At 36.1% G+C, this 27,875-nt stretch overlaps 1 protein-coding gene across 5 annotated transcripts in view; it reads right to left on the bottom strand.

Annotated features, from left to right (window-relative positions):
* LOC144452347 (protein phosphatase 3 catalytic subunit alpha-like) overlaps positions 1–27,875 on the bottom strand; it is a 49,886-nt gene that overhangs the window by 7,551 nt on the left and 14,460 nt on the right. For 2 of the 5 annotated variants that reach the window (XM_078143431.1, XM_078143432.1), the window contains exons 2-11: positions 26,323–26,523; positions 24,593–24,717; positions 21,817–21,928; positions 21,265–21,410; positions 8,299–8,438; positions 7,644–7,721; positions 7,149–7,243; positions 5,477–5,602; positions 4,534–4,611; positions 1,576–1,605 (exon numbers count right to left, since the gene is read on the bottom strand). In XM_078143431.1, the coding sequence (XP_077999557.1) occupies positions 1,576–1,605; positions 4,534–4,611; positions 5,477–5,602; positions 7,149–7,243; positions 7,644–7,721; positions 8,299–8,438; positions 21,265–21,410; positions 21,817–21,928; positions 24,593–24,717; positions 26,323–26,523 (1,131 nt within the window). Of the gene's footprint in view, positions 1–919; positions 932–1,575; positions 1,606–4,533; positions 4,612–5,476; positions 5,603–7,148; positions 7,244–7,643; positions 7,722–8,298; positions 8,439–21,264; positions 21,411–21,816; positions 21,929–24,592; positions 24,718–26,322; positions 26,524–27,875 lie in introns of all 5 variants that reach the window. The other 3 variants (XM_078143433.1, XM_078143435.1, XM_078143434.1) reach the window with 2 other exon arrangements.

The raw sequence follows: 27,875 nt of genomic DNA, 5'->3' as shown, positions 1-27,875 counted from the left end.
TTGTCTTCTCTATATGCACACTATTGGCAGACAAACAAGCCTGTCATCATGGGGGAAACAGAGAGTACAACTTGAGTAGGTACACTGGAGATTTACTACACCAAAGGTACATGAGAGTATGGTGTTACGGTTGAATGTTTATCAACATACCATTTACAAAACCTACACAACGAAATCACAAATTCACAGGAAACATCTACAACATGAAGGAAATATTTTTGTTCATAAAGACTCCCCAGATAAACTAAATTCCTGGGTGGAAAACACTTGCAGTACAACTTATTCCATTACATTTGTAGCAAGACAAGGAGAGTTGATTCCAAGAATAAGTTCAGTGATTTTTTTTCTCTCCCATAAATGGTATTCATCTTAGAACCAGACTTGGCAAACTGCCAAAAGTTGTTTCCATATAAGGCAAATGAAACTCTTCACACCAAATATGGCTGACAGCTATTTCCAAATATGGTAATATGACAAACTTTATACCAAATAGGGTAAGTCAACAGTACCTTTACAGTGAATATTTTATGACAGCACAAAACAACCGAAATGACAATTCTGACCCAAATACCTTACACCCCAAGTGAAATGTTTACTGAGAGAGGTATTTTTGATACACACTCACTGATTAGAAGTAAATGTTTAGCCTTGTTTAATGACAAAGCACTTGGACAACTGTGTAAGTACAGAACAACAACATTAACATGCATTATTTTATGGCTGAAGTAAAATAAGAGAACAGAGGACTAAAGTAGAGACAATATCTGGACAAGACAAGACGAGACAAAACAAGACAAGACAAGACAAAGACAGAAACAGAAGACCAAAGGAGACAGCACAATACACAAACGTGACAACAAAGACACGACGTAGGAACATTTTCAGGTCGGTAGTATGCAGAAGGAATATTCCAACTTACCGTTGTGAAGGGCTGCACAAGAAAGGACAGAGACAGCAAAACAGCAAAAAAAAATACAAGTGTTTGTTAGTTCAAAAAGTATAGGCCCTATTGTTAGGCAAGCACATTAGTTGAAAGACGCTGTCGATGTTGTGATGACGGGTATCAGTGGTTAGTAAGGAGAAGAGACAAATCCCTTGTCCTACGTCATCACAACACCACGGCTTGTTGTCAATACTGCCACTGCTAATCACGGGCCTAGGCTCCTAAGCTAAGTCAGTCACTCGCACACACCCACCGTTCTTTGCTACTGCTACGGACACAATAAAGTGGAGGTTAACCTTGATTTCCCAGTCTCTTGGGGTTCCTTCAGATTGCACCTACAGTTCTCCATGCAGGCAGGCTAATTTTCTATTTTTTACACCGAACTGAAGCCATGCATACTACCGAGATCGCTTTGGATTAGACTAAGAATTGAATCCCTGTTGTTATTCAACAGAAAGTTGAGATATATCTGGTGACTATTTAGTAGAATAGTTAGTCTGCCCAAATGTGTTACCATGGAAATATAGAGATGGGAGAATCAAGGATTGTAGTGATGGCCACTTTATTAGTGTCGTATGCTGTAAGCCAGTGGTAGCTGTAAGCACACACAACAGATAACACGCATCACTTACTTTTACTTTTTACACTGTCGCCTATCAACTCTGGTTGCAGGACAACGAGGTAGTTCAAAGTAGGCAAAAAACGATAAGCAAAGAAAAACCAGTTTGAGTATCCGTAGGATGACCATTGGCAAAAATAAAACTTGGCTACAAACTTCAAACACAGAACTCCAAGCCTTCTACGGGTTGGGCTGGGATTTATTTGATGCAATTTCAAGACACACCACACACACACACACACACACACGCGCAAACATCCAAACCGTGCATCAAGGCCCCACAAATGCAGCTTTCTACATCAGCAGCATCTTGGAAACTATTCTGCTTCTGAGCCCCAGCTCCACTAAAAATACCAACAACTTCTACCAAGTTTTTGAGTGCCATATTACAATATACCTCATCAATTTCTGTTTAGATTTTACTTGTATCTTCTGTAGCTACATTCAATATTAGAAAAGGAACATCAACAGCTTTTAATACCTTTCTTAATTTTGAACCATTTTCATTTTTAAAAGAATATGCAGTTGATTATTTTCAACTCAATGACATGACCGATATAGAAACAGAAATAAAATTGTATAAAAAAATAAAGAAGCAAACAAATACACTAGTTCTCTTTTTCTTTTCATGGAACTGGGGCTTATGGAGCAACATGACAACTACAGGTTGCATTTCACAAATAACTCCTAAAAATCTGTCTAGGAAATTAAAATTTGACAGCAGACATTTTTAGAATGACTTTGAATTATATTGATATGTGTGATATATCAACATTACTGAATTCACAAATATTTGTAATTGTATAGATCTTGTCTCGTTCACAAAAGATGTCCACAAAAACTTGGTACTGTTGGAATATACCAGTTATTAATGTTTCGCAATTTTGAGTTGTACTGAACATTGCTATACTAATTACGACAGTACTGCACTTATTTGCATGTAAGCTACTAAAAGTAACCTTTTTAATGTTCCTTATATCGTTTGATTATACATTCTTGTACATAAGCATAGCAAAGCACTGAATTCTAGTTCTGTATTTGGTGGTGTTTACCTATTCCAAAGTTACGCCAATTTCTACCGCTACACTACGCCTAAGAGATGTGTAACACAGTATAAGACTCAACATAAATAACCATGCGTACACACGGGTGGGGTGCAGGAAAGAATTGCAAGTAGTCAAAGCAAGCTAGTAAAAGATTTTGTTGAAATAAAAACGTGCATTATTCGTAGGTATGTCAGTGAATGGAAGAGAGGACACAATACATGCAAAGGAAACCACATCAGAATGCATATCAGAAATATAAGAACGAGAGAGAAGACAGAGGCTGTAACACTTCAAACATGGTGTACATGACATTGTGTATTTTCCTTTACATGCCAATGATTGGTTAAAAAAAACACACAGTGGACGTACAAAGTGATCAATAGTGTGTGCGTACCAAAGTGTTTGTGAGTGCAAGTGTCGTTAAGTGATATGTAATGTTAACATACAACACATGTTGACTTGACAACAGTGAAATGTGATTTGTTGTTGCTCACAGAGTGATTTGTTTGCACTCCAAGTGTTTGATATGCTGTGCTTGTGTAAGAATTCACCCCTTCCCCTTCTAAGAGTCAATGTGGATGAAAATACTGTTAGTTTACATATTTGGTGGAATCACAAAAATTGATCGTATTGTTTTTTCATAACTTTTCATCAATACAACTATGCTAGAAACAGTAGACAGGAATGTAATATCAGTTATCAGCTGAGTATATTCCTGTCACAACTATATTCTTGAAAACTGCAAACTCCTGTAGCATGAAATCTTGAAAGTTATACATGAAAAGGGCAGTCATTCCATGAAATTTCAAGTTGCATATCCAGGCAGGTACTGAAGTTAATAGAATAAATTTTGCCTCAACTTGCATAAAGAATTGTCTAGTTTTTTTTTGCTAATCTAATGATGCTGTTAACCAGAGACTCTGGTGTCTCTAAGATCTATGAAAAAGCTGGTTTGAAATTGAGTGTTGTTGAGCTCAACTCATATCAGCTTCAGAAATCAAATCAAACTATTTTCATCCATACTGCCTCTTTTACACAGATAGTGGACAGCAAAGTGTATCAGCATTAAATGGTTCCCTATAACTACAATCCAACAACAACCCACCTTCCTACCCCCTAAACCTCATCAAAAAACCATGCATCTCAAGAACCCCTCCAAAACATGCACACAACATATACTGGTCCCTTCATGCACAGCAGTGAAAACACTGTAAACCACACACATAGTATGAAACATGCAATAGCGTAACTATACAAATCTGCCTCATTTCAAATCTTATATTTCCAACATTATTGTCGAATTAGATTAACTGTTTATCATATTCATTCAAGATTTCTTTCTTTGTTTGGTAGTTTGCCACGTAGTGATACAGGACAATTTCTTAGGAAAACCTGAATGGTGTATATTCTAAACATCCCCTAACCCAAGATTTGCTCTAGTTCTTGTAATAAACATGGATTTTCACACATTTTGCTTTCTGTAGTAAATGGGTTTTCAAACTTTAAAAGGTGCATGTTTTACTGTTGTGTCTGAACTGCCTGAGAAGTACAATTGAAATTTCAAACTTATAGATAAAAGATCGACCAAGTACATCAGTTTTTGTTCATGGCAGTAACAGGTGATTTTGTTATGGGTTATAAGTAAGGAAAATCAAACAAGGTTCCCGAGTCATTTTCCTGGGATTCTTCACAAAAATACAAGGTATAGAAATTCAAATTGATGTAACCTTTACATAATTTCCTCCTCTGTTACTTGGTTCCCAATATCTTTCAAAAACATTGGCTAGTCAGGGTTTAAAAACCTGTTAAGTTGACTTTTATTGAGACAATTCAGTTCTCCTTTTCAGGATCATCTCGTCTACTAATGCAGTTTACACCTGTGAATAATTTATATGTGTAACTACAAAAATATACAGCTACCTCACCTTCAAAAGAATCATCGCCTTCAGACATTAATTCATCATCTGAGCAGATATTCAAGACATTCACTAGCATTTCCGTCACTGTAATGAAATCATTAATTTGTAAAAGCTTGTCTGCTATCAATGTAAATCAGACAAGTATCTTAGCATAATGGATGACACCCATCTTGCTCATCATTTAGTGAAAGACAACTGTATAAACACCGTGATCATTAAAACAGAAATCAGTTTCTTTGTCATGATCAATAACAACAATAAGTCTAGTTACTATACATTTTATGATCATCTCCATCGTATAATAAAATGCAGTTCTCTAGCACAGAATTCTGTTTTTACCCCCAACAGTGATAATTTATGCTATTGGAGCTTTGATATAAATATGATGACGTCATCGCATACTCACATCATTTATATTCAAATTGGAGGTTGAGTTTGTAGTAACTTTATTAGTCATTTTGACAGGCTTACTATTCACAAATCAACATTTGGTGTTTATATCATGAAATGTAAACAATAGGGAACTTGCAATCCAGACTGAGCATGCTCAGACGCAAAAGACTATGGGATTATGTGTGGTGACTGTAATACCTAATCTGAAGCTACCAATAAAAAAATTGGCTGGGTAACTATGAATTGATCAGTTGTGGTTGCACGCAATGTAACAGTATTGTTTACAATACCGATTCATTAGTATTTATCATCACATTCCCATGATGCAACATTCAACATGGCGGGTTTGTAAGTTCCCTATTACATTCAATACATTTATTTTGCATAAAAAGTACAAACGATAACTCTAAATAATTTTGGCTGTGATATAAATTTATTGTATCAATGTGTTACAAAACCATATTTATGTAAATCTCTATTTTTTGAAGAAAAGTTTCAACTTTGTTACAACCTAAAGTTTGGTTTAAAGCAGTGTCTTACATAAATTCTTACTTACCTTTTTCACCAACAAACGGTAACGACCATGTGAAGACATCCATAAAATTAGGTAACCAGTACGGGTGAGGGGAACAGTTGAACTGTCGAATATTCATTACATTATTCTCGTATTTTAAAATAGCAGCTGTGAAAATCAAATTAGAAAATCAAATTAGAAAGGGGAGAGAGAGAGAGAGAGAGAGAGAGAGAGAGAGAGAGAGAGAGAGAGAGAGAGAGAGAGAGAGAGAGAGAGAGAGAGAGAGAGAGAGAGAGAGAGAGAGAGAGAGAGAGAGAGAGAGAGAGAGAGAGAGAGAGAGAGAGAGAGAGAGAGAGAGAGGGAGGGGGGGGAATTATACTATTTTGTAGTATATCTGAACTCAGAGTGTAAATAATTCACACTGTATGTTTGGCTAAATTACTCAGCCTGCTCCAGCTGTTATTGCATATGATTGAGAAATACACTTGCAATATGATAACAGGGAAGGGGGGGGGGGGGGACACAGGTAGTGAACTTCAATAATAGAAACAAACAAAAAAACACCCTTGATTAAACCAAAGTACATACATGCATAACTGTAAAGTTTCCTTTTAGAGGTTTTAAAAATGATTTCTCACAAAGCAATTCATACGCAGTTTCTAATAAAGAAGAGAGTCTAAAAATAACATAAATAATGTGTAAGTATTGGGACATTAATTTAGCTCCTGCAGGACATACTGTTTTTGTTTTCCACAGTCTAACACTCATTAGGTCTGAGTGAGTCACTTTGATGTTCTTTGACAGAGACTAGAAGTACATGTTGGCATTATCACTTTGAATGCCATCTCAAGCTCCAGGCAATAATTAATCAGACAGATAGCTAGCATGACAAATGATATCCCTCATACACAATACAAAATCCTTATATTAGGCCAGTTAAGTCATTAATTCTTATTATTTCCATGGGGGAAACTATACAGGTACATTTTTAGCTCCAATTAACAAAGATTATGTCATTTAAACCAGTTTCCATAATTCATTATGTTGATTAAACTGACAAAGCTAGTCGTAAATCTCTCTTCTGTAAGCATTGCATCATCAGTTCTGCTGTAGAGTCACCAGCTCTGGCGACAAACTATCATCTCTTGAGTCACTTGCCTAAGAGACATCACATCAACAACTTGCTTATTAAATATTCAAGGTCTGTTTCAAAGCCTATTCATAAATCACACTTGTTCTGGTCTAAGACATGTCAGTCTCTGACATTTATTATATCAATGTCATCACTGGTTGATTTCAATATGATCACTTTCACGCCAATCTAAGATGATACTTATTTTCTTCCAGAATTCATGGTTGCTATGGGTGTGGTTATGGCTGCTAGAGATTAAACCTGTTAATATCACTGTAATCATTTTGAAGCCAACTTATGGTCTTAACTCACTTTCTCCCTGCACACTTTGTTGCTATGGGTGTGGTCATGGTTGCTAGGTATATAAAGTATCGATGTCATGACGTTCAAATCCATGCAGACGTATGATTATACTCATTTAATCTAGAATTCGTGGCTAAAATTAGCTTTGTCATTTTTTACTTCTTTTTGTTCCTGTTTTGGAATACTTGTAATTTTCACTTCAGAGAACCTTCATTTAATACTAAACCTGTCTGATCTTTTCATTACAAACATTTAAACTTGACTGGAGTTTTAGCTTACCTTTATTATTGTACACATCCAAATAGTTTGGAGCAGAGAATAAGGTTATGAGGACAGGAAATCCCGTTGTCTGACTTTTCCGATACATACGATAACTGGAAAATCAAGGAATAGTTTTCAGTAAAATACCGACTCTTGCCAACAGATACTGATATAAGTTTTCATTGACATACACACATACCACAAGTTCTGCTTTTTAACACCTGTACAATTACTAACACATTTCTACTTCTGATATCAGATTTCCAAACATTGTGAGCCATGTTGACAGTGTGCCCTCTAAGTCAACTTGGCTTGACACTTGACACACAGTAGTTTCTAGTGAACCCACCAATTACAAGTATGTGTTTCCCCTATCACTTTATATGTGGTGACTCACAAGGCTCCAGTTTTTATCATTTTGGCCCACAACAGTGACAACACAAAAATCTGTTTTCCGTGAAAGGCACAAGGCAAGTCAGATCTATACTACACATTGGTGTGTGATGTACTTACCCTGCATCTTGTGCCTCGTGTGCTCGTATTATTGAAAGAAGATTGTTCTGTTGCAAAAATTCACAGCATGCAGCATAACTGAAATAAAGAGCATACACATACATCCATGAAAATATCTGAAAATTGTCTAAGAACTCAATAACAACTGCTTCCTAGATCCCACATATAATATATTGCAAACAGATTTTTATTCCATTTATCATTACACTTGACCTACAAGATGGCAATCTCTAAGTTAGTAGATGTATACAATGTGTTCATGCACTTCCCTTTACTTCAAGTCATATACGACAGAACCCCATCATGTGAGTGCCAGTGCGGGGTCCCTGGGACATTCACATAAGTGCTTGTTATCTGCAGCAATACTAATGAACAGAACAACTGAATGTATAACATAGCTAGAACACTGAATACACAACCCTAAGTACCCACACTGGAACTCTCACACCATTTCTTTCGGCTATCATTATCTAATATTTATATAACATACAAGGATGATTTGTTTAGTTCTTTGAATTTGTTATATGTAATTTTTTCAAACCTACTTCCCTGTCCCTCCCAGCTTCTGAACACACTGTGTGGGATACCCACTATAGTTATACTATGTAATCGTCTAGAAAACATTTACTGCTGCTAAACAGAATAGAGATCTCACCTATAAAAGTAGGAGCATCCTCTGACACTGTTGTGGCTGAAATGTTCTGCATTCTTTTCAGTACCGAAGTCCTCCAAGGGATCTGACCACAATAAATCACACATGGGGCCAAAAGCCGGAGGCTCTTTGAATCTATCCAACTGCAACACAAAACATGATAGTTATATATCAAGATTTATCATACAAAATAATCACACTAAGTAAACTAAATTCTGCACTCTTAATGGAACAGCCTTTTACACCCCCCTCAGTCTACAAGGAACACACATTTGATGTAGCAACCACGCATGTCAGATTAAAAACAAAATTTTCATCCAACCAGGTCTCCAGTTATACATAGTACATTAATTTATTTATGTATGCTTATATAGCAAAAACTGTTAGTGGTCCTCCTACACAAGGAGTGTGGTCCAATTTTTCGTTGTCTCATTAACAATCAACCTAGACAAGCAGACAGTAAGGAGACCTATCCCTGTCTCTTTGCAATCCAATCGACAGAAGGAAATTTGAAATTTCTTTGTGTCTGTTCGTGAGTCAACCCAAACAAACAAACAGAAAAAACCAGAACATCCCAAATTCTGACTGTGATTCTGTTCTTGTCTCAACATGAGGGGCTTTTGTCACTTGATATCAAAGACTAAGTAATGACATTGACTCTAATGTCACTTATTCAATGAAACTAATATTTGAGTATATCTATAATGTAATTACTCCGAGTCTGAACTCAATTCATGAATGTTGATGTAAATGCTGGATAATGTTTACAATAGCACTATTTCTACACAAAACGACGATACTGATGAAATTGCCAATTATCACAATAAGAGTATATTAAATTTCTGTATTTGTAAGTTCATTAAAATATTGAGTATAATTGGAATATTCCAGTGCTTTCTTCCTTCACGGTAATACAAAATCTGATATGAATACATCATCGAGAAACAGTCAATAAAAATGCACGTTGAAAACTGCTCTTTTTACTGCGCGTCTTCACTACACAGTCAGGTAAAACATAATAAAGTATAATTAACTACTGGTTATGTCTGCACAACAATTGAAACAAAAAACAAGCGACCTATCGGTCAGAATAGCTCCGCTGTTTTTATTTTATTTTTATTTTTATTTTTTATTTTGGTGACATGTAGAAGTGGTTCAGTTCTTCAGCTCTTTACTATGCAGTTTTGTTTTAGCGATGCAATAAAGTGGTTAGTGGTTTCATATGATGTCTCACTATAAAACACATTTTACACAGAAGTTGGTAATGTATTGTACTTTTATACCATAGTCACCATTTTATAACAAAAATCTACAGTTATGAAAAATTGCACAAAATCTCAGAAAAAAATGACTGGGAAATGCACACACACACAAAAAAAAAGAGGATTTTGAGGTTGGCTATAAATAATTCCAGTGTCTTACAGCTTTAACCCTGGAAAATTTTAATGATGAATGAAATAAACTAGGGATCTAAAATAATTTTGAGGCAATTTGAATTTCAATTTTCTAACAAATTTACCAAGTCAACAACATTCAACTTGTACTAGTTGTAGTAGATATATATATAGGGAAGAAATGTATTAATCGCCATCTTAGTTTCTGTACGGCGACAATCCCCAAGTACCCGAAAGAGAGTCATTCTCAGCCATTGACAGGGTTCGACACTGGAGTAAAAAAGTCACTATCCCACAGGACTAGTAAAATTGATAACGTAGTAGTCCTGCAAAAAATCTGGTGGTCCTATCTTTAAGTGCTTTCGCTTGTTCACTTAGGCTCTTCATTTCTCTTAGTTTTTGCTCAACTTCTAATTCACTTTTCCAAACCCCATATTTATTTCAAACCGTGTGTTGTAATTGAACTGTCTATTTCTTTGTAGTTGTTTGTGCATCATCAACTCATTACTGTAATTTTATTCTCTTTTTTATGTTTTGGAGCTTCTTCTCTTTTTTGTTGCTTTCTGTGAGTAGTTGGTCTTAATTGGGGGGGGGGGAGTAATAAGATGTTATGTGGTCTTATTTCTAGCTCATAACATTTCTGGTACACATTGATCTAACTATTGCATTTTTAAAAGACAAAAAATTACCTTCCCATGGAGCAAGTCTTTATAGTGTTGTCCTTAGTGCATATTAGAATGTATTTACAACATAAAAATAAATAAATTTGAAGGTTACCAGCAGTTACAGCAAAATTTTGTTACTAATTACATGTACAAGTCACTTCGTCTATTTTCGTGTCTATGTACTTCCGGGTTGACATAAACGTTAAACGTGATAGTACAGTCGGCCCTATAATTACTAAGAAATGACAAAACCGTTCGCAAAATAAAGTTCAGGATTTAAATTTTTCAAACTGAATATCAATATCCACTACACATTCAATAACTGGTTTCGCGTATTTAGAAATGTGCCCCAAAACATGAACACGGAACACGGAACACGGAATCGCGATTCGTACCGTGTCAGTGTTACTAACTAAGTTAGCAGTTTCATTGTAGGCTGTAAGTTGTACCGGTAAAAAAACGATCATCACATCATGTAGGAAGTACAAAAACATAGAACACGTTGTTTTCTTGCTGAATAAACTCACTGAAATAACAACACGGTCAAATCGCGTCTTCGATTTTGACAGCCACCATTGTTATGATTGAGCTTCACTTACTTCCGTTGAACGTGGCCAGTACAGTGTAGAGGCCAGCCTTACCCTTATTATACACAAATCATCGTACAACTAATTTTATTGGCTATAATATTAGCTACATTTGAAAGGTCTCACTTGATTGGCTCATCCTTCGCTATTCCCGTTTTCAAGAGACACCCCGCCAGAATAAAGTGCCACGTAGTACAGCAATGGCGCGAGATCGCCTGTTGGGCGACTTTCCCACCGGGTGTGCTTTTCGAAAACTACACAACACATGCTTTTATGACACGGAATCATAGAAAATCTACCCCGTTTCCAAACTAATCGTAATTTTATCGCGAATAGACAACCGGAGTTGGTCAAAATAGCAAATTAAAAATCAAATGACCGTGAATTCATCATATAGCCGGTGGTTGAAGTGATCTTTTATTAAATTTCTTTTCATCACAAAAACAAAATCTGTGTGATCAAAAGTGTTGTAAACTAAACCAGAAAGAATTATCGGACTGGCTAAACTTCCCGCTGAACTGGAGTAAGGTCCAAGCCTCGATAGTACGTGAGCAAATCGTCTCAAACTAGCGATACAACTTTCAAAATATAACTTGACATGTCTTCATTTGTTAGAGTTATACAATTCAAGACGGGTTTTCACTCGAAAGAAACAATTCTGTGAATAATGACATTCTGAACGCAGCGATTTCTCGGACGATGTTAACACTGTAACGTACGGCTGGCAACGACTTGCTTCCGGGTTAGTCCCTCGTACATCCGGGTACTTGAGATTGTCGCAATTTTGACGCTGTAATTTTGCCACCAATATTGATCGTACAAAAACAAAACTCCATAAATGAACCACAAAGTACTTTCCCTTTCAAAATGTGGTAATTTTAGAAAGAGTATTATCGTTTTTATTGACGACTGACTCTGTCAAAAATCGTCCCATACACTTCAGTTCACAGGCATTCAAACTTGATCATGAGGGAGGTGCATATACTGGAATGAACCATTCTGTAGGAGGGGTGGATGGAGAATTGGATTTGAAGTTTACAACCCTTTTTCGAACAAATATTTGTCATTTGGGCGCACAATGCGTAGAATTAAGACTATAGCACATATTACATTGCTTGTTTGACGTCAATAGTGTCTTTTGAAAAGTTGCACTTTACCTAAAGTCTCGCGGAGTGATTTCCAATATGGCGTCGGTCATTATACTCATTAACATATTCATTTTTTTTTCAAATTTCAAAAAAAAAATCATAAAAAATAGAAGAGAAGACGTGCTGACTTGAAATTAACAAATCTAAGTAAGGTACCCTCTGTGCATCAACACACCACATATCAAAGTAATCTGACTTAAAGTTTATGAGGAGTTGATGAAAATGTCATTTTGGGAAAAAAAATCATAAAAAATTGAAAATGGCACAGATCAACTTGGCATGAACAAATCTGAATAGCCTCCCCCCAGGGAACATGCACACCAAATATCGAAGAATTCCGACTGTCACTTTCGGAGTAGATAGTGAAGATATAAAAGTTTGACGGACACCTATGATTCACTCTACTCTCTATACCTCAATACCCACCTATACCTAAAGCTACGCTTTCAGCTTTCGCTGACAGCGGAGCTAAAAAATCGTTTGATTTTGACTAACTTTTTACCAAATTTATGGACCCCATTTTTATTGCATATATTTTCAGTACATCTATTCAATTTTTTATGATGAAAGTATAGATAAGAAAATAAGGGTAGAATTTATACTATATAACTAACTACCCTAATACTTTTTCCCATCTGTCTCCATTGATTTTCCTCATACACAAAAAGGTTGGCATTACAGAAAATGAGACAGATTTAATCTGATTCTAAATGTCACGACTCCATTTCTGCCATCGTTTTTATAAATACACAGAGTCAAATTATTGATTTTCTGTTGTAGAATAATCATTTATCATATTAACATTGCCTTTTTTTATTTCAGTCAGTCAGTCAGGCATAGAGATAACAAATATATAATATTGATAATTATTTGATCACCTAAAAGCATGTTCACATTGGACAAGTTATTGATGTTGACTACATCTTCACCCGACTTAAAAAACAAACAAATGAGAACAGTTTAAGTAACCCCTGAGGCAGGTTTAAGTTAGGCCAGGTGAAAGAGTGTAGTTTAGGGCCAATCTGTATTCTTTAGTTATGGGCAGCAAGTATTTTTACTCTACCTGGACAGCGTAGATATATACCTATTTTTTTGGAATCTATCTTAATCAAATAATACAATACAGGGTTCTCTCAAGGCTTTTATACAATTTAGACTTCTACCCTACATCAACATGTGATATGCTAATTTTATGTTGATGTTTCCTATGGTTAATTGTTACAGAGAATGAAGCCAGGTCAAAATTACTGAGTTTTCAATAACAAGCTGTATGGAGTGACTGCTTGCCAGGTTACTAATCCAGCCTGCATTGGAAATTAATATATTTCATAAAAATTTCATTTTTCAAATATTACTTGTCAGTTGAATTCATGAATAATTGGAGAAGTGAAAACACCCGTTTGTAACTAAGCAACCATATTTCATTTCTTATATCATCGCCTGTCAAAGTGTAAATCACAACTTTTACTGTTTTTTTCCAAACAGGTGAGATATTACAAACAATACTGGGTGTCATTCAGACACAAGTATTTTTCTGATATAGTTAAAATTTGTGACTTAATCAGGTGTTATTCTTTGCTTCACACATATAAGGCAAACTTACATTTTATGAATTATTGTCTGAACACATATTTCTGGCCTACTTCCACTTTGATAGCAAAGGAGCGCCAATCGAATGACTAAAACTGACGAAGTCCTATATGTAAATTTATGAATCATTATAAAGAGACTGATTCCTTGCAGTTAAAGTCTTCAGCTTTTTAAGCATCAACATTCCCCTAGGTATACATATATTTCAAAACTCATCTGAAGTAGACACCTTTCTGTATCCACTTTAGAAAGGAGTTATCCATCAACGTGTCACTCACATACATGTATAATATATGTTGATATGCTGGCTTTTCACAAGTGGCACATGGCTATCTTATTCATGTGTACCTTAACTTGAATCATCAGTGATTTGTCTACTTTTGGGACTGTATTATATACAACTTTTATAAATTTAACTTGCAACGTCAGTCAACTAGCCTGTCTACAGACATTGGCTTAGATTTGGTATTCACTTTCCTACACCTAGCCTATCTACAGACATTGGTTTAGATTTGGTATTCACCTTCCTACACCTAGCCTATATACAGACATTGGCTTAGATTTGGTATTCACTTTCCTACACCTAGCCTATCTACAGACATTTGTTTAGATTTGGTATTCACTTTCCTACACCTAGCCTATCTACAGACATTGGTTTAGATTTGGTATTCACCTTCCTACACCTAGCCTGTCTACAGATTAGATGTGGTATTCACCTTCCTACACCTAGCTTGTCTACTGACATTGGTTTAGATTTGGTATTCACCTTCCTACACCTAGCCTGTCTACTGACATTGGTTAAGATTTGGTATTCACTTTCCTACACCTAGCCTGTCTACAGACATTGGTTTAGATTTGGTATTCACCTTCCTATACCTAGCCTATCTACAGACATTGGCTTAGATTTGGTATTCACCTTCCTACACCTAGCCTATATACAGACATTGGTTAAGATTTGGTATTCACTTTCCTACACCTAGCCTATCTACAGACATTGGCTTAGATTTGGTATTCACCTTCCTACACCTTGCCTGTCTACAGACATTGGTTTAGATTTGGTATTCACCTTCCTACACCTAGCTTGTCTACTGACATTGGTTTAGATTTGGTATTCACCTTCCTACACCTAGCTTGTCTACTGACATTGGTTTAGATTTGGTATTCACCTTCCTACACCTAGTCTGTCTACAGACATTGGTTTAGATTTGGTATTCACCTTCCTACACCTAGCTTGTCTACTGACATTGGTTTAGATTTGGTATTCACCTTCCTACACCTAGTCTGTCTACAGACATTGGTTTAGATTTGGTATTCACTTTCCTACACCTAGCCTATCTACAGACATTGGTTTAGATTTGGTATTCACCTTCCTACACCTAGCTTGTCTACTGACATTGGTTTAGATTTGGTATTCACCTTCCTACACCTAGCTTGTCTACTGACATTGCTTTAGATTTGGTATTCACCTTCCTACACCTAGCTTGTCTACTGACATTGGTTTAGATTTGGTATTCACTTTCCTACACATAGCCTGTCTACAGACATTGGCTTAGATTTGGTATTCACTTTCCTACACCTAGCTTGTCTACTGACATTGGTTTAGATTTGGTATTCACTTTCCTACACCTAGCCTGTCTACAGACATTGGCTTAGATTTGTTATTCACTTTCCTACACCTAGCTTGTCTACTGACATTGGTTTAGATTTGGTATTCACTTTCCTACACATAGCCTGTCTACAGACATTGGCTTAGATTTGGTATTCACTTTCCTACACCTAGCTTGTCTACAGACATTGGCTTAGATTTGGTATTCACTTTCCTACACCTAGCTTGTCTACTGACATTGGCTTAGATTTGGTATTCACTTTCCTACACCTAGCCTGTCTACAGACATTGGTTTAGATTTGGTATTCACCTTCCTACACCTAGCCTGTCTACTGACATTGGCTTAGATTTGGTATTCACTTTCCTACACCTAGCCTATCTACAGACATTGGTTTAGATTTGGTATTCACCTTCCTACACCTAGCCTGTCTACTGACATTGGCTTAGATTTGGTATTCACTTTCCTACACCTAGCCTATCTACAGACATTGGTTTAGATTTGGTATTCACTTTCCTACACCTAACCTATCTACAGACATTGCCTTGGATTTGGTATTCACCTTCCTATACCTAGCCTGTCTGTCCACAGACATTGGTTTAGATTTGGCAGTCAACTTCCAACACCTAGCCTGGTATTTTCCTTTGCTGGACGAAGAAAAATATTAGGGAATAACATGTAATTACATCACGAAGCATATTGAAGGAAGTATCCAAGTGAAAGGGAATATTTAGTGTTACCATGGTTTTACAAAGTTTATGAAGTGAAACAACCTCAAAGTTTACACAATGAATTCACTTCCTGTTTCTATGAATGGAGTATAAATCTCTGTGGAGGCTTGTGTATGATAGTCTTGACATAGCTGTTATTTAGTGTTAGTGTAGGTGGAAACTGGAGTGCCTGGGGAAAACCTGCATTCTTCGGTAGAGTCAAACTAACAGACACTCTTCTTAGAGCATGGTAAATTCAATCGATCCCAGACCGCAGTGGTAAGAGGCAAAACCACTAGGCCACCTACAACCCTTATTAAGAATGAGCTAAGGAGTTCCTTTAACCTTTGCAAATGTACTGTACAACGACATGTATTTCTAAATGTTTTAGAACCCTGGTAACAGACTGGGAGGGTTTTGCTAAATGAACAATGTTTCTTAAGTCATCCAAAAACTTCGGTAGGGTGCCAGTAGAATGCCCAATCAGATTTTTGCACCAACTCATTGCCTGTGACATATACTACAGAACACTGTTCACATGGTACCTATACAAACAAACTAATTTTCTCTTTTGTTGAATCTGTTGTCATTGTGTATGTCAGACACAGAGCTAGTTACACATCACTGTACAAGATAAAAAGAACATACCAGGCAATAAGACACATAAAAGACACATAAAAGAGAAATATCTAACATTCTTTTTAAATGTTTTGATTTAGTAAGAACAAGTTGTCACATTCATCATTTGGTAAAAAAAAAAACAAGTGTGTAATCACATGGCCTGGGGTCAATGAAAAATAAACACTGACCTAATTCTGATGTATGGATTTGCTGACATGGTTGACTGCTACAACATTTATAAACAACACAGGACTAAATCTCAAATTATGTACCCACATCTCACACATGTATGCTTATCTTTCTACTGCTTTCTTTTCTATTCATTGCAGAAGGAATTATTCACAACAGAATATACATCTAGACTACCAAATTAGCACTAGTCCAGGACACTTAGACTACTAAACATTGTATCTAGACTACCAAATTAAGGTTATAGACCACGTTCAATGTCCCTTGCTGATATTGGTTTGCAGTTAAGAAAGTAATGATTATACACATCCATAACTATACATTTTCTGAAAGCTCTTGATCCACTCTTTACAATGAAATTAGTAAAATTTGGTTTTATGTACTTCAGATCACGTGACCTCTACATACGTGATAATTTGCATGTTTGGTTCAACAAAAATTAGCTCCTTCAAATTTCGACCAACAATAGAAAACGACGCACAGTGTTTATCACCACGTCAGTGGCTACAAAACCGTGTCTCAGATTTTTCCTATCTGTTTTTGTAACGAAGATATATAAATAATAATAAATAGTGTCCAAATAAACCATGTATGTCTCATCTAAATCCGTCTTACTTTAGAACAAAAGACGCAATCAAAAATCTGAGACACGGTTTTGGAGCCACTGACGTGGAGAATAAGATCCTACTGTGTTTGTTATTGTCGGGTACTCTTTGAGGTTGCTAATTTCCACAAAGTAACGCAATTCTTTACAAAATGTAAACTTGAGAAAATGACAAAAACATGTGTTTGAGTTGAAACAAACAAAAAACGTTTAACACATTCCTTACAGAAAAGTTGTAAGTGTCACATCCTTTATCACCTTCGAAAATTTGTTTTTTTCCATGTTATGACCATTCTATTGGCCAAAAAATATGAAATCTGTCAGTTCAAAGGTAGCCAACGCCCACTATTCGACATGCGATTTTGGCTATTCGGGTTAAAAATTAACTTCCTCATTTGCATATGTTTGCGAACAAATTGAGGGCGGAGCCTACTTCCTTTTATGGAAAGCAGAGTGTCAAGCTACGTTTTAGCGGTCTCAGGTTTTATGTAAAATAAACGTAGTGGTTTCCGGTGAGAGAGTAAATGTTCCCTGGGTTCCCGTTCAACATGAAACGACGGAAAATATACCAAATGCTTTGAAAGTGGTGTTTTAACTAATAAAGAATCTAGTTAGCTTCATAAAACATCTTTAGTATGATGGTATTTTCTTGGAGTAACAATGTATAGTCCGGTCGCGATTGTAGATGTACTATGTTTTGCTTTGAAGCATCTTACTCAGAGTCGATTGTTTTTATTTTGATACATAACATGTATCTGTGTCGAAATCAACGTCAAAAGACGCACCACTATTGTTGTAATTTGATATGTTGCCATTGTTGAATTTGTTGTGTCTACCAGCGCCGGTTCATCTGGATACAGCATACACAGTACATTCAACCATGGGTGGAGGGTCTATGATTCAACACATCGCTTCAACGTCAATGCAAAACGAAAACTGTTAGACATGTCTAGCAATATAGCTCTCTCATGTCTCTAGCTCTTCGGCATGTTAATTTTTTTTTTACAAAAGCAAAAATAGTCGGAGATGACACGGCACCACGCGAGGGCTTCAGTGAGCACGGGCCGTGTTTAGAAAGAAGACGAAACCACCTCGTGTCAATTTGTGGTTGGTAATGAACTCAATCAAAAGAAAATGAAATAAGCGAGTACATAGTTTTCAAGAGGGATAGTTATCCGACAGCTTCGCTCTACTACGCGTATACGACGACTTCGCATTTGGAAGGTCGTAGACTGTAGCGTGATGACACGTACTACGTGCTACGAAGGGAAGGGGGGGGGGGGGCGGACTTAGCGTTCGATACTGACGTACCGCGTATACCGATGGAAAATCTGTACATTGAATATCGTAGATTTTTGAGGACATGTACCCAAAAATTCAATAACTGGGAATGATAATGTACCACGTTGTTCGTTTCTGTGACATTTTATTTAGTGTCACCTAAGTGAAGTAGTGTCGATGAACAACACTGGACGGTATATGTTTACATGGAAACGATCTGTTGACCTGTACTAGATACCTAGTCTTGCTGCTAGACGTTCGGGCTTTCTTTCGTATAAGTTACTATAACATATAAGCGAACGAAGTTTGCAGTGAGGGCTTGCCCGAACATCCTCGATAGCGATGTTAGGTCGTGTGTCGTAATTGTAACGGAAGAACATCCGAGGTCTAACAGATAGATTACTAGATAACGGGAGAGATACGAGTGGTGAGTTATTTTTTTTATTACAAAATAGCTATGCATGTGGTTCACGAAAAGATAACTTCCAAATCGTGGGTTTTGACTTCACTCGCTGAAACATAATCACCACTACTGTACCACAAGGGCGAGTATGTTTTGTAAACCTAGGCTATGAATCATTACTTCGCCTAGATAGCGAAAATGGATTCCCCAGAGGATCGATGCGTTGCTGATAAATGCTTTTTTTCCCTTTTTTGTTTAAAATTGTGATGATGTGGTACTATTTACACCTTTCCACCATTCTTTGTTGTAGGATGCCTTTGGGTTTTGGAAGACTTTGCAAAGACCATCTGTGCTAAACTGTAACAAAGCTGACTTTCACTTGCATTTTGACACCTATTGTAATACATTCCTTTATGCACAGTAAAATTTCATTAAAATTGAGAAATGTTTTCACCATTTAAATAGTTTTGAGTAGACAATCGGTTATAAGCAATATCTTGAAAAGACTGAGAGAGAGAGAGAGAGAGAGAGAGAGAGAGAGAAGAGAGAGAGAGAGAGAGAGAGAGAGAGAGAGAGAGAGAGAGAGAGAGAGAGAGAGAGAGAGAGAGAGAGAGAGAGAGAGAGAGAGAGACAGCAACTCTAATTCATTCTCTTTATTCATTTTTTTAGCTCGCTCATTACATTATTGGGCAACTCTTTTTTGAGACTGGAAGGACGTCCTCTTGTTATTCATACTTGTGGTACACTGTACCCCAGACCCCATGACCATAGCAATTCTTTTACTGGTCTGAGACTGTACTGTATCAGCAAGTTTATGTAAATGAGTAGCCAAGTACTTGACACATTTCGTCAAATGTATGCTAATGAGCTGCCTAGTACTTGACACTTTCCGTTATATTAAAATAAAGTGTGCAAATGGTTGTAAAGCCATGTGCATTTGTTTTGGTTTTTTATTCCTTCCCATATCTCAAGATTGAGAAGTGCTACATTTATTTGGGTTGCATACAATGATAGCTCAAATGGTTGGTAGTCATTTGCCCCCAAAAAGTTAATTTTGTAATTTTTTCTAGCTTTATCGTGGTCTATAACCTTAACAGTAGTCCAGGGCACATAGACTACTAAACATTGTATCTAGACTACCAAATTTGCAGTAGTCCAGGACACATACACTACTAAACACTGTATCTAGACTACCAAATTAACAATAGTCCAGGACACAGACTACTAAACATCGTATCTAGACTACCAAATTAGCAGTAGTCCAGGACACATAGACTACTAAACATTGTATCTGGACTCCCACATTTACAAGATGGTAGTCTATTAGACCAATGCAATCAATAGAAAACTGTAGCTTAAACAATTTACTTGGCTAAATCTGACTACCATAACTATGCCTTAAAATTTGAACCCTGTACATGCAATTATGTAGCAATAAATTTACCCATTTTCAAATAAAGCTATTTCACATATTACTGCAATAAATTAGAATTTCTTTTCTTAGAAGAACAAAAAGCATTTTACATCCCATCAATAATACCTTGCTTCACTAACAGAGCAAATAGTTGGCTTCACAAGAAAAGTCCTACAACTGTAGTGCAGTCATACATGAACTTTTTACTCAAGTACGCAACAACTTTTAGTGAATGGCAATGAATAAAATAAGTGCAAATCTGGTCCCTTCTCTAACTTGTACACTTAATGGTAGAATGACTCGGACTGTATCCACAGTTTGTTTTTTGTGGTAGTTGTTTCCTAGACAAAACTTCGTGCACTTTCCTGGGTAGGGAAGGCTGTCGATATCTTTCAATTATTCTGAAAGAGTTGGGTACCAGTCAAGCAAACCTGGTAGTAACAGACCTTACTCAACACAGCAACTGAGAAATTGTGTCAGAGAGCAGGCTACAAGCACATACAAATTTGGATTGAGAGACCTTCAGTAAATACAGATGTAACATGTTTAACTAAGTAAAGGTCTTGTTAGGTGAACTGTGTAGTGTGGCATATATGCGAGCATGCGTGTCTATGAGTATGTGTATGCGTGTGTGCATATGCATGCATCTGTGCGCACACACGTGTGTGTGTGTGTGTGTGTGTGTGTGTGTGTGTGTGTGTGTGTGTGTGCATTTGTGTTGATGAGACGGCTAAACAGACACACTATTTGTCGATTTACCTTTTTAATATCTTCCAATGTATGGATTTCTGGTGACAATCCACCATGGACACAGAGAAACTGTTGATTCATAAGTGCTGCTAGTGGCAAACAATCAAATGCTTCCATGCAGGCATCATACACACTTTCAGTATACTTGATTTTACCTACAAGAAAAAAAAGACGTTGTGCTTGAAATTGGATTAATTCACTCATCTGCATACACACACATACACACATGGCACACATGCACACACACACACACACACACACACACACACACACACACACACACACACACACACACACTATCCTATGACCCTATCTCCCTCATTTTCTCCTTCACACATTCAGAGAAGCACACGCACGCACGCACGCACGCACGCACGCACGCACGCACGCACGCACGCACGCACGCACGCACACACACACACACACACACACACACACACACACACACAAAGTTTTTGATTGCGACTCAAAAAGGATGAGGTCTAAGAGATGGGGAACACAACACTTTGGTGTGGCACATGACACTGTGTCAGTGACACATCAAATTGGCTATATACTCACATTCCTGTTTAAAAGTGAAGTACTCTGTGAGATGCCGACATTCATGATTACCCCGAAGCATGAAGAATGTGGTAGGATAAAGTATTTTCAATGCCCATAGATACAGTACACACTGAAAGAAACAACAAATACAAATACAAGTCAAAACGCAATGTTGTACTTAGATTTCCACAGCTCAAAATATTTCACTGATTCTTCCTAGTAAAAGCCATTTTAATATTTACCAATATCACAGTTTGACAAAAGCTAGCTGAAAATACATTACCCATGAATTTATCTTGAAAGAAAGTAGTTTTAGATTTTCAGATAACTCATTGTATATACTTGTGATTCATTTTGTATGATTTAATAAACTTTGAAATATGCATGCGGACTCGTTTTTATTTCATATTGTAATGTATGATGCTTGAACTTGAGTTCTGACAAGCATTAAAGTTCAGATGTTAGAATGTAAGTTTGTGACATCCACCGGAGTTTCTCAAATATCACCTGGGTCACCACCAACATCATGGTACAAAGAATGCAAGTTTTTTAACGAGACCCTGCCTTCCTGTTACAGAGGTTCCCAAACTCTTGGCAAAACCACCCCCATAACTTATTCACCTTTGAAATCTTGTAAAAAGAAAAAGAAAAAAGAAGTCCTCCACTTGACATGTTTTTTGGCCATTTTGGGAACTTCCTTTATTAAGGGTTTAAGGGAAAGAGAAATTGGACTTTTTCTTTTATTAATAATCACCAGTAGAGTGCAACAGTACAAGTAAAAGCAACCTGACTTAACAGCTGATTTGTTACATTACTAGAATTAGTTTCCAACTTTGCCTCAACATTTGCTTCAACAATCAACTGTAACTATGATTTCAAACTGTGCAGGCAAACTGGCACACAGCCAAGTGGTACGATAGGGCCATCACTTTGTTGATTAAGTTCTGCAGTGGTGCATGTCCTATTTAACTTCTTTACATTTATCACTTAATGTACATTAAAATGAAGAAGACTAATTTACATCTAAACTGTTTCCTAATAAACTACTATTTATTTGTCTACTTATCAAGTATCTCTACACACAGAACTGGCCTGCCTATTACTTAAACAAATGAGCAGCCTCTATGGGGGTTAGGTTTCCCAAAACATGCCATAGAAACTAAACAATATACATGATAATCTACACTGAGAACTTGGCAATTATTAGCAAGCAGCTCTTATTAGATCCCTTGAGACACTGACCTGCAATTTGGGCATTACCAACATGGGTACAACAACTACGCTGGATTAGGCCCTAGCAAGGACAACAACATGCATGATGACACAAGAAGGTTTTGTAAACCAAAAAAATCTTCTTCAGTAATAAAACGACAACTTGCCATTCACCACAGAATGGTTCTCAGTGCTAATTACTTTTGTCTAGCATTGAACTGGCAAGATGGTCAAAAACCTTCTGCACTGTAGTAGACGAAATCTTCAGAATATTTTGTCAAAGATTTCTGTGATGCAAGGACTATTGACCATCTGGGCAGTTGCTAGCAGAAAGTTAGAATGTCATATTCTGGGGAGGCGGGGCTTTTTACATAAAAAATCAAAACAATACCTGTTCTTATACCAACTCAGTGATTTTACTAAGGTTTAGGAAATCCGGTAACAGAGACGGTTAAATGTGGTAAAACTTGCATAGATTTCAGTATACCTTGTACACAATTTATAGCATTATTCACGGCCTTGAAAATCAAGTCATTACAAGTGTTTCCAGTTGTGCACCATCCTAAATGTAAAGGTTATCTCATTGCACATAATTTGGTGGACAACCCTGGTAAAACAACTTGTGGAACTTCACTGTACACATTCTGAAACATGCTCATTTCCATAAGAGTGAATTACAAAGGCTCTGGTAACCTTTTTCATGACGAAAAGAATAGTAACATCACTAATTTGAAGCATCAACATTTATTGCTAAGTAATCCTCTGATAAACTCTATATATATACTATCTTCCTCTATTTCGTGCTGAGAGAAACAAAATTTAACAAATTTATTATCTATACATTTGTTTTTTACTGTCACTGACTGTTGAATATTTATGAAGAAAACCTACAACAATTGTTTATAAATGGTGTGGAATTTTTGAATTTTAAAAGAAAAACAGAAACATTGCAGATTAGTTGATAATTTACATATTCATGATGACAGAAAAACAGTTTCAATTCAAAATTCAGTACAAAATTTAAATTAAATTCATTTTTCCAGCACACGTTTTCATGATACATTATTCCTTTTGAGATTAAAATATTCACCCTGGCGTACTTTTCATGCTTACAAAAAGTAATGATTGAATTCAACTTGATGTGGCATCAAATTAGCGTTCTGACAGCCTAGAAAAGATATGAGCTCACAGCAAATGAAGCAATTTCTCACGGTTTGCCAGCAAAAGATTTTGTCAGCCTTATCAAGTCTTTTTTCCCCATAAGAATTCATTTTTGCTTCTAACAAAACTACTCTGCATGAAGACGTGCACAGCATATTAATGACTGAATGGTAACTCAATACATACAATAATTGCAATTATTTCTTGTCATACATACTGTATTCAACATCTCTGGTTCTAATCATCAGGTACATTCAACACGATATTTCATATCTGACAGTCATATTTCTGTTTTCAATACACCCTTCTCATGAAGGACACTAGCCTAGAAACCAGTAGTGTGGGATTTTCACGTTCACATTTCTCTGGAACACCTAGCATTATGTTGTAAAACTTAAAACTAGATGCAAACATGCCTTACCTCGATACTGAAATAACCTCTGTCGACGTAATCACCTAAGAAAAGGTAGCGAGTATTAGCTGGATTACCACCGACTTCAAATAGTTTCATTAAATCATAAAATTGGCCATGAATATCACCACAGACTGCAAAGAAATGAAGACATAATGATATCACATCAGTAGCTGGCAAATCTATTACTTACAAATTATGATCTAAATTTGTCAATTTCTGTTATAATACAAAGCGGTAGTTGTTACCATGTTATCTTTCTGTGTTTTCTCCAACTTATACATTTTTTTACTTTCAAATCACACATCAAATTGACAATTATTTATACTACATCTGCAATCAACACCCATCATGTACTGTAATTTACTCATCCATACTATCAATATCTAGTTATTTTCCATAATTTGTCTTCTTTCTTACAATATCGTTAATTTATCAAGTAGAAATTACATCCAAAACTGTTGCTATACATGAACTTTGCATTATAATTCAGACAGAAACCATTCCATCCATACCTGTTGCTATTTAAGAAACCCACATTATGTTATATGAAACTAGGAGAACATAGTGGGTGAGCATATTGCATCAGCGGAAACAACCACTGGATATGTCAGGCTATAAAACACTAAGTCTACATTGACCTGTGTAATTGAAACATCTACATCAAAGATAGATGTTGAGATTTGATGGTATGGATAACATTAGACTATAAAATAGGTCAGACTGGAAGTGTACTGTACTTTTGACAAATTTATAAAAATGTCAAATTGTAAGAGTTCACCATATGTTTTTCATGGCTTTTTACAATAAACATATGGGTAATTGCACTAAAATGATGTTCACTTCCCCATTTTAGCATTTTTTTAGAATATTAGCTAAATCATTACAAAGTTCAGTTAACCCCTGACCTTTATACATTGAAGTTATGGATTTCATTTTCTAATTACTTGGAAACAATTCAAATTTACAAAACAATATGTTACATTATTCTGAAACTTACTAGTTCCCTTGTCATGATTTTTTTGGTAGAACACACAGCACAAGTTGATTAGTTTCACTGTAGAGTAACTTGAGCTTTAATATCTATCATAGATTTTACCCATGGTAGGGTTCTACGGTGGCGTTTACACGACGATTTCATATATGTTCAAAATCTATAATATCGTTTTCGTTTTAACATGTTTTTATGTGTTCACACATCAGGCTCACAATTGTTTATGACCGTTTACATGGAAACGTCAAAGACGAAACAAATAAAAAATGATGCCATAGTGCACATGCAAACATAACAATTCAGTTTCTCAGCATAATTGTAAGTAAGGAAGTCATCTGTAGTGGTGATTCATGAGGTCAAACTGTATGCTTTCGAATTGTTGCACTTTCGGTTGGTTGACACTTAATTTTGGAATATTTCTGTTTTCATAGATTCCATTTCAAGTGAAATCAAATTCTTCAGAAAACATTTCACTTTTGGCAGCATTTTCAAATCGTTGTGTTTTCATGTGTATTTTTGGCATCTCCGTGAAAACAGCAGGTGCAAATGCATAAAAAAAGTTGTGTTTTATTTGAAAAGGCATAGTGTAAATAGGTCCTAAATCTTCTGAAATCCCTAGAAATGGATGAAAGTAGATAACTTTACCTGTAACTGGTGCTTCAATATCTATCAGGCTTCTGACTGATATAATGAGACGAAAATCTTAGAAAAATCTCCCTGGAAGGGTGAAAGTCAATAACTTTACCTGTAACTGGTGCTTCAATATCTATCATAGTTTTTTCATGTCGTAATAAAGTTGCTCCGTCATTGATGATTCTAAGTGCTACTGCTTCTTCTACACGTCCTTCCACAATAAAATGTTGTTTTAAAACATCTGGTCTAGGTTTGTCATGGCTATCAAATACTTCTTTTATTGTCAAACGATTTGTTGGTGGAAACGGGACATCTGGAAATGAAGCAGAAAACTTGAAATCAATACAATTTTACATTATTCCTGTGGAAAATATACTGTCCTTGGTTCCACAATCAAATTCATGGAATGATAAATCTGATATAATTACAATATCCCTGAAGAAGACCCTGAGGACTCGTGGCAAAAGCTAGGATTCATCCAAGTATTTTGGTGCAGTACAAAGTTGAAATTTATTTTTAACTATACATCGTACATACATTATTACAGGCATACATGAAAATATAATAACTCAATCTTCTAGTTCTATTTTTCAGGTATAACATGAGGTAAAACAGCTTAAAGTCAAGTCATGAGGGGTTTGGGCAATCCCCACTCCCCTCTACATGTACGCCAAGCATAAGGATGTTTTTCTTTTAAAATCAGTCAGAAAGCTGACGCAAATTGTCTTGAGTTTTACAAAAAGATGAGAAATAAAATTATGACATCACAACTGATCTTAGCTTCTCCGAAGTGACAAACACATGACATTTACAAACTTCAAATTCTAAGTGATAAACTATACACAAAAACACATTGTGATATCCTGTAAACCAGTGACTTATTTACATGTTTTTTGTCCTCATTTTCATATGTCTTGCATATGGTTAACGTCTTGCTTCCTCCAAACTGCATAAATTATTTTCATGCATACATTATGTACAACACTGTCCCACTGTTAATTTTAACATTTTCATTCTGATTTCTAGTATACATATCTTTGTTACTAAGTGTGTTGTGAGCATTTTCATCATTACATTCCTTTAAAGTTGACACAGGTATACACAATATTTAAGGATTCTGTCAGCAGACAATTACATATTCTTGGTGTCTCTTGGGAGGGGAAAAAATCATTACAATCTATATTTCCACCTGCTTCACTCATGTTGAAATGATGAATATAGCATTATGAGACCTCCAACCCTGACAAATACCAGGTACACTGAAGTATTGCACGGCTGTCCTATCAACTATTCTGATGTATGACAGTATTGAATTACTTGTAATATTTTTAGTACAAACATGAAATACATATATCGAAAGACAATATTTAATATATGACACTTTTTTTTTACTTTCACTCTCAAGATGTGAAAAATTATATCTATAGAATGCATTATATTCACTGAATGAAAACACCACAAATGCTAACTCTGTGTATATTCCCAAACGTGTCTGATAAAATCAAATTTATTCAAACCAAGATAGGGAGTGTCAAAATGGTATGACAACTCTCACTGAAGGCCATCTTTCAATTTCTGCAAGTCAAACACCTAAACCCTCATTAGGGGACAACCCTCTAGGCCTCCCAACTAGTGTGGCAAGTGAAGTGATAAGGCAACAATGTG

This window comes from Glandiceps talaboti, chromosome 22, assembly GCF_964340395.1.
Source record: "Glandiceps talaboti chromosome 22, keGlaTala1.1, whole genome shotgun sequence".
Taxonomy (NCBI): Eukaryota; Metazoa; Hemichordata; class Enteropneusta; family Spengelidae; genus Glandiceps; species Glandiceps talaboti.
This window is presented reverse-complemented; position numbering and strand designations above follow the sequence as displayed.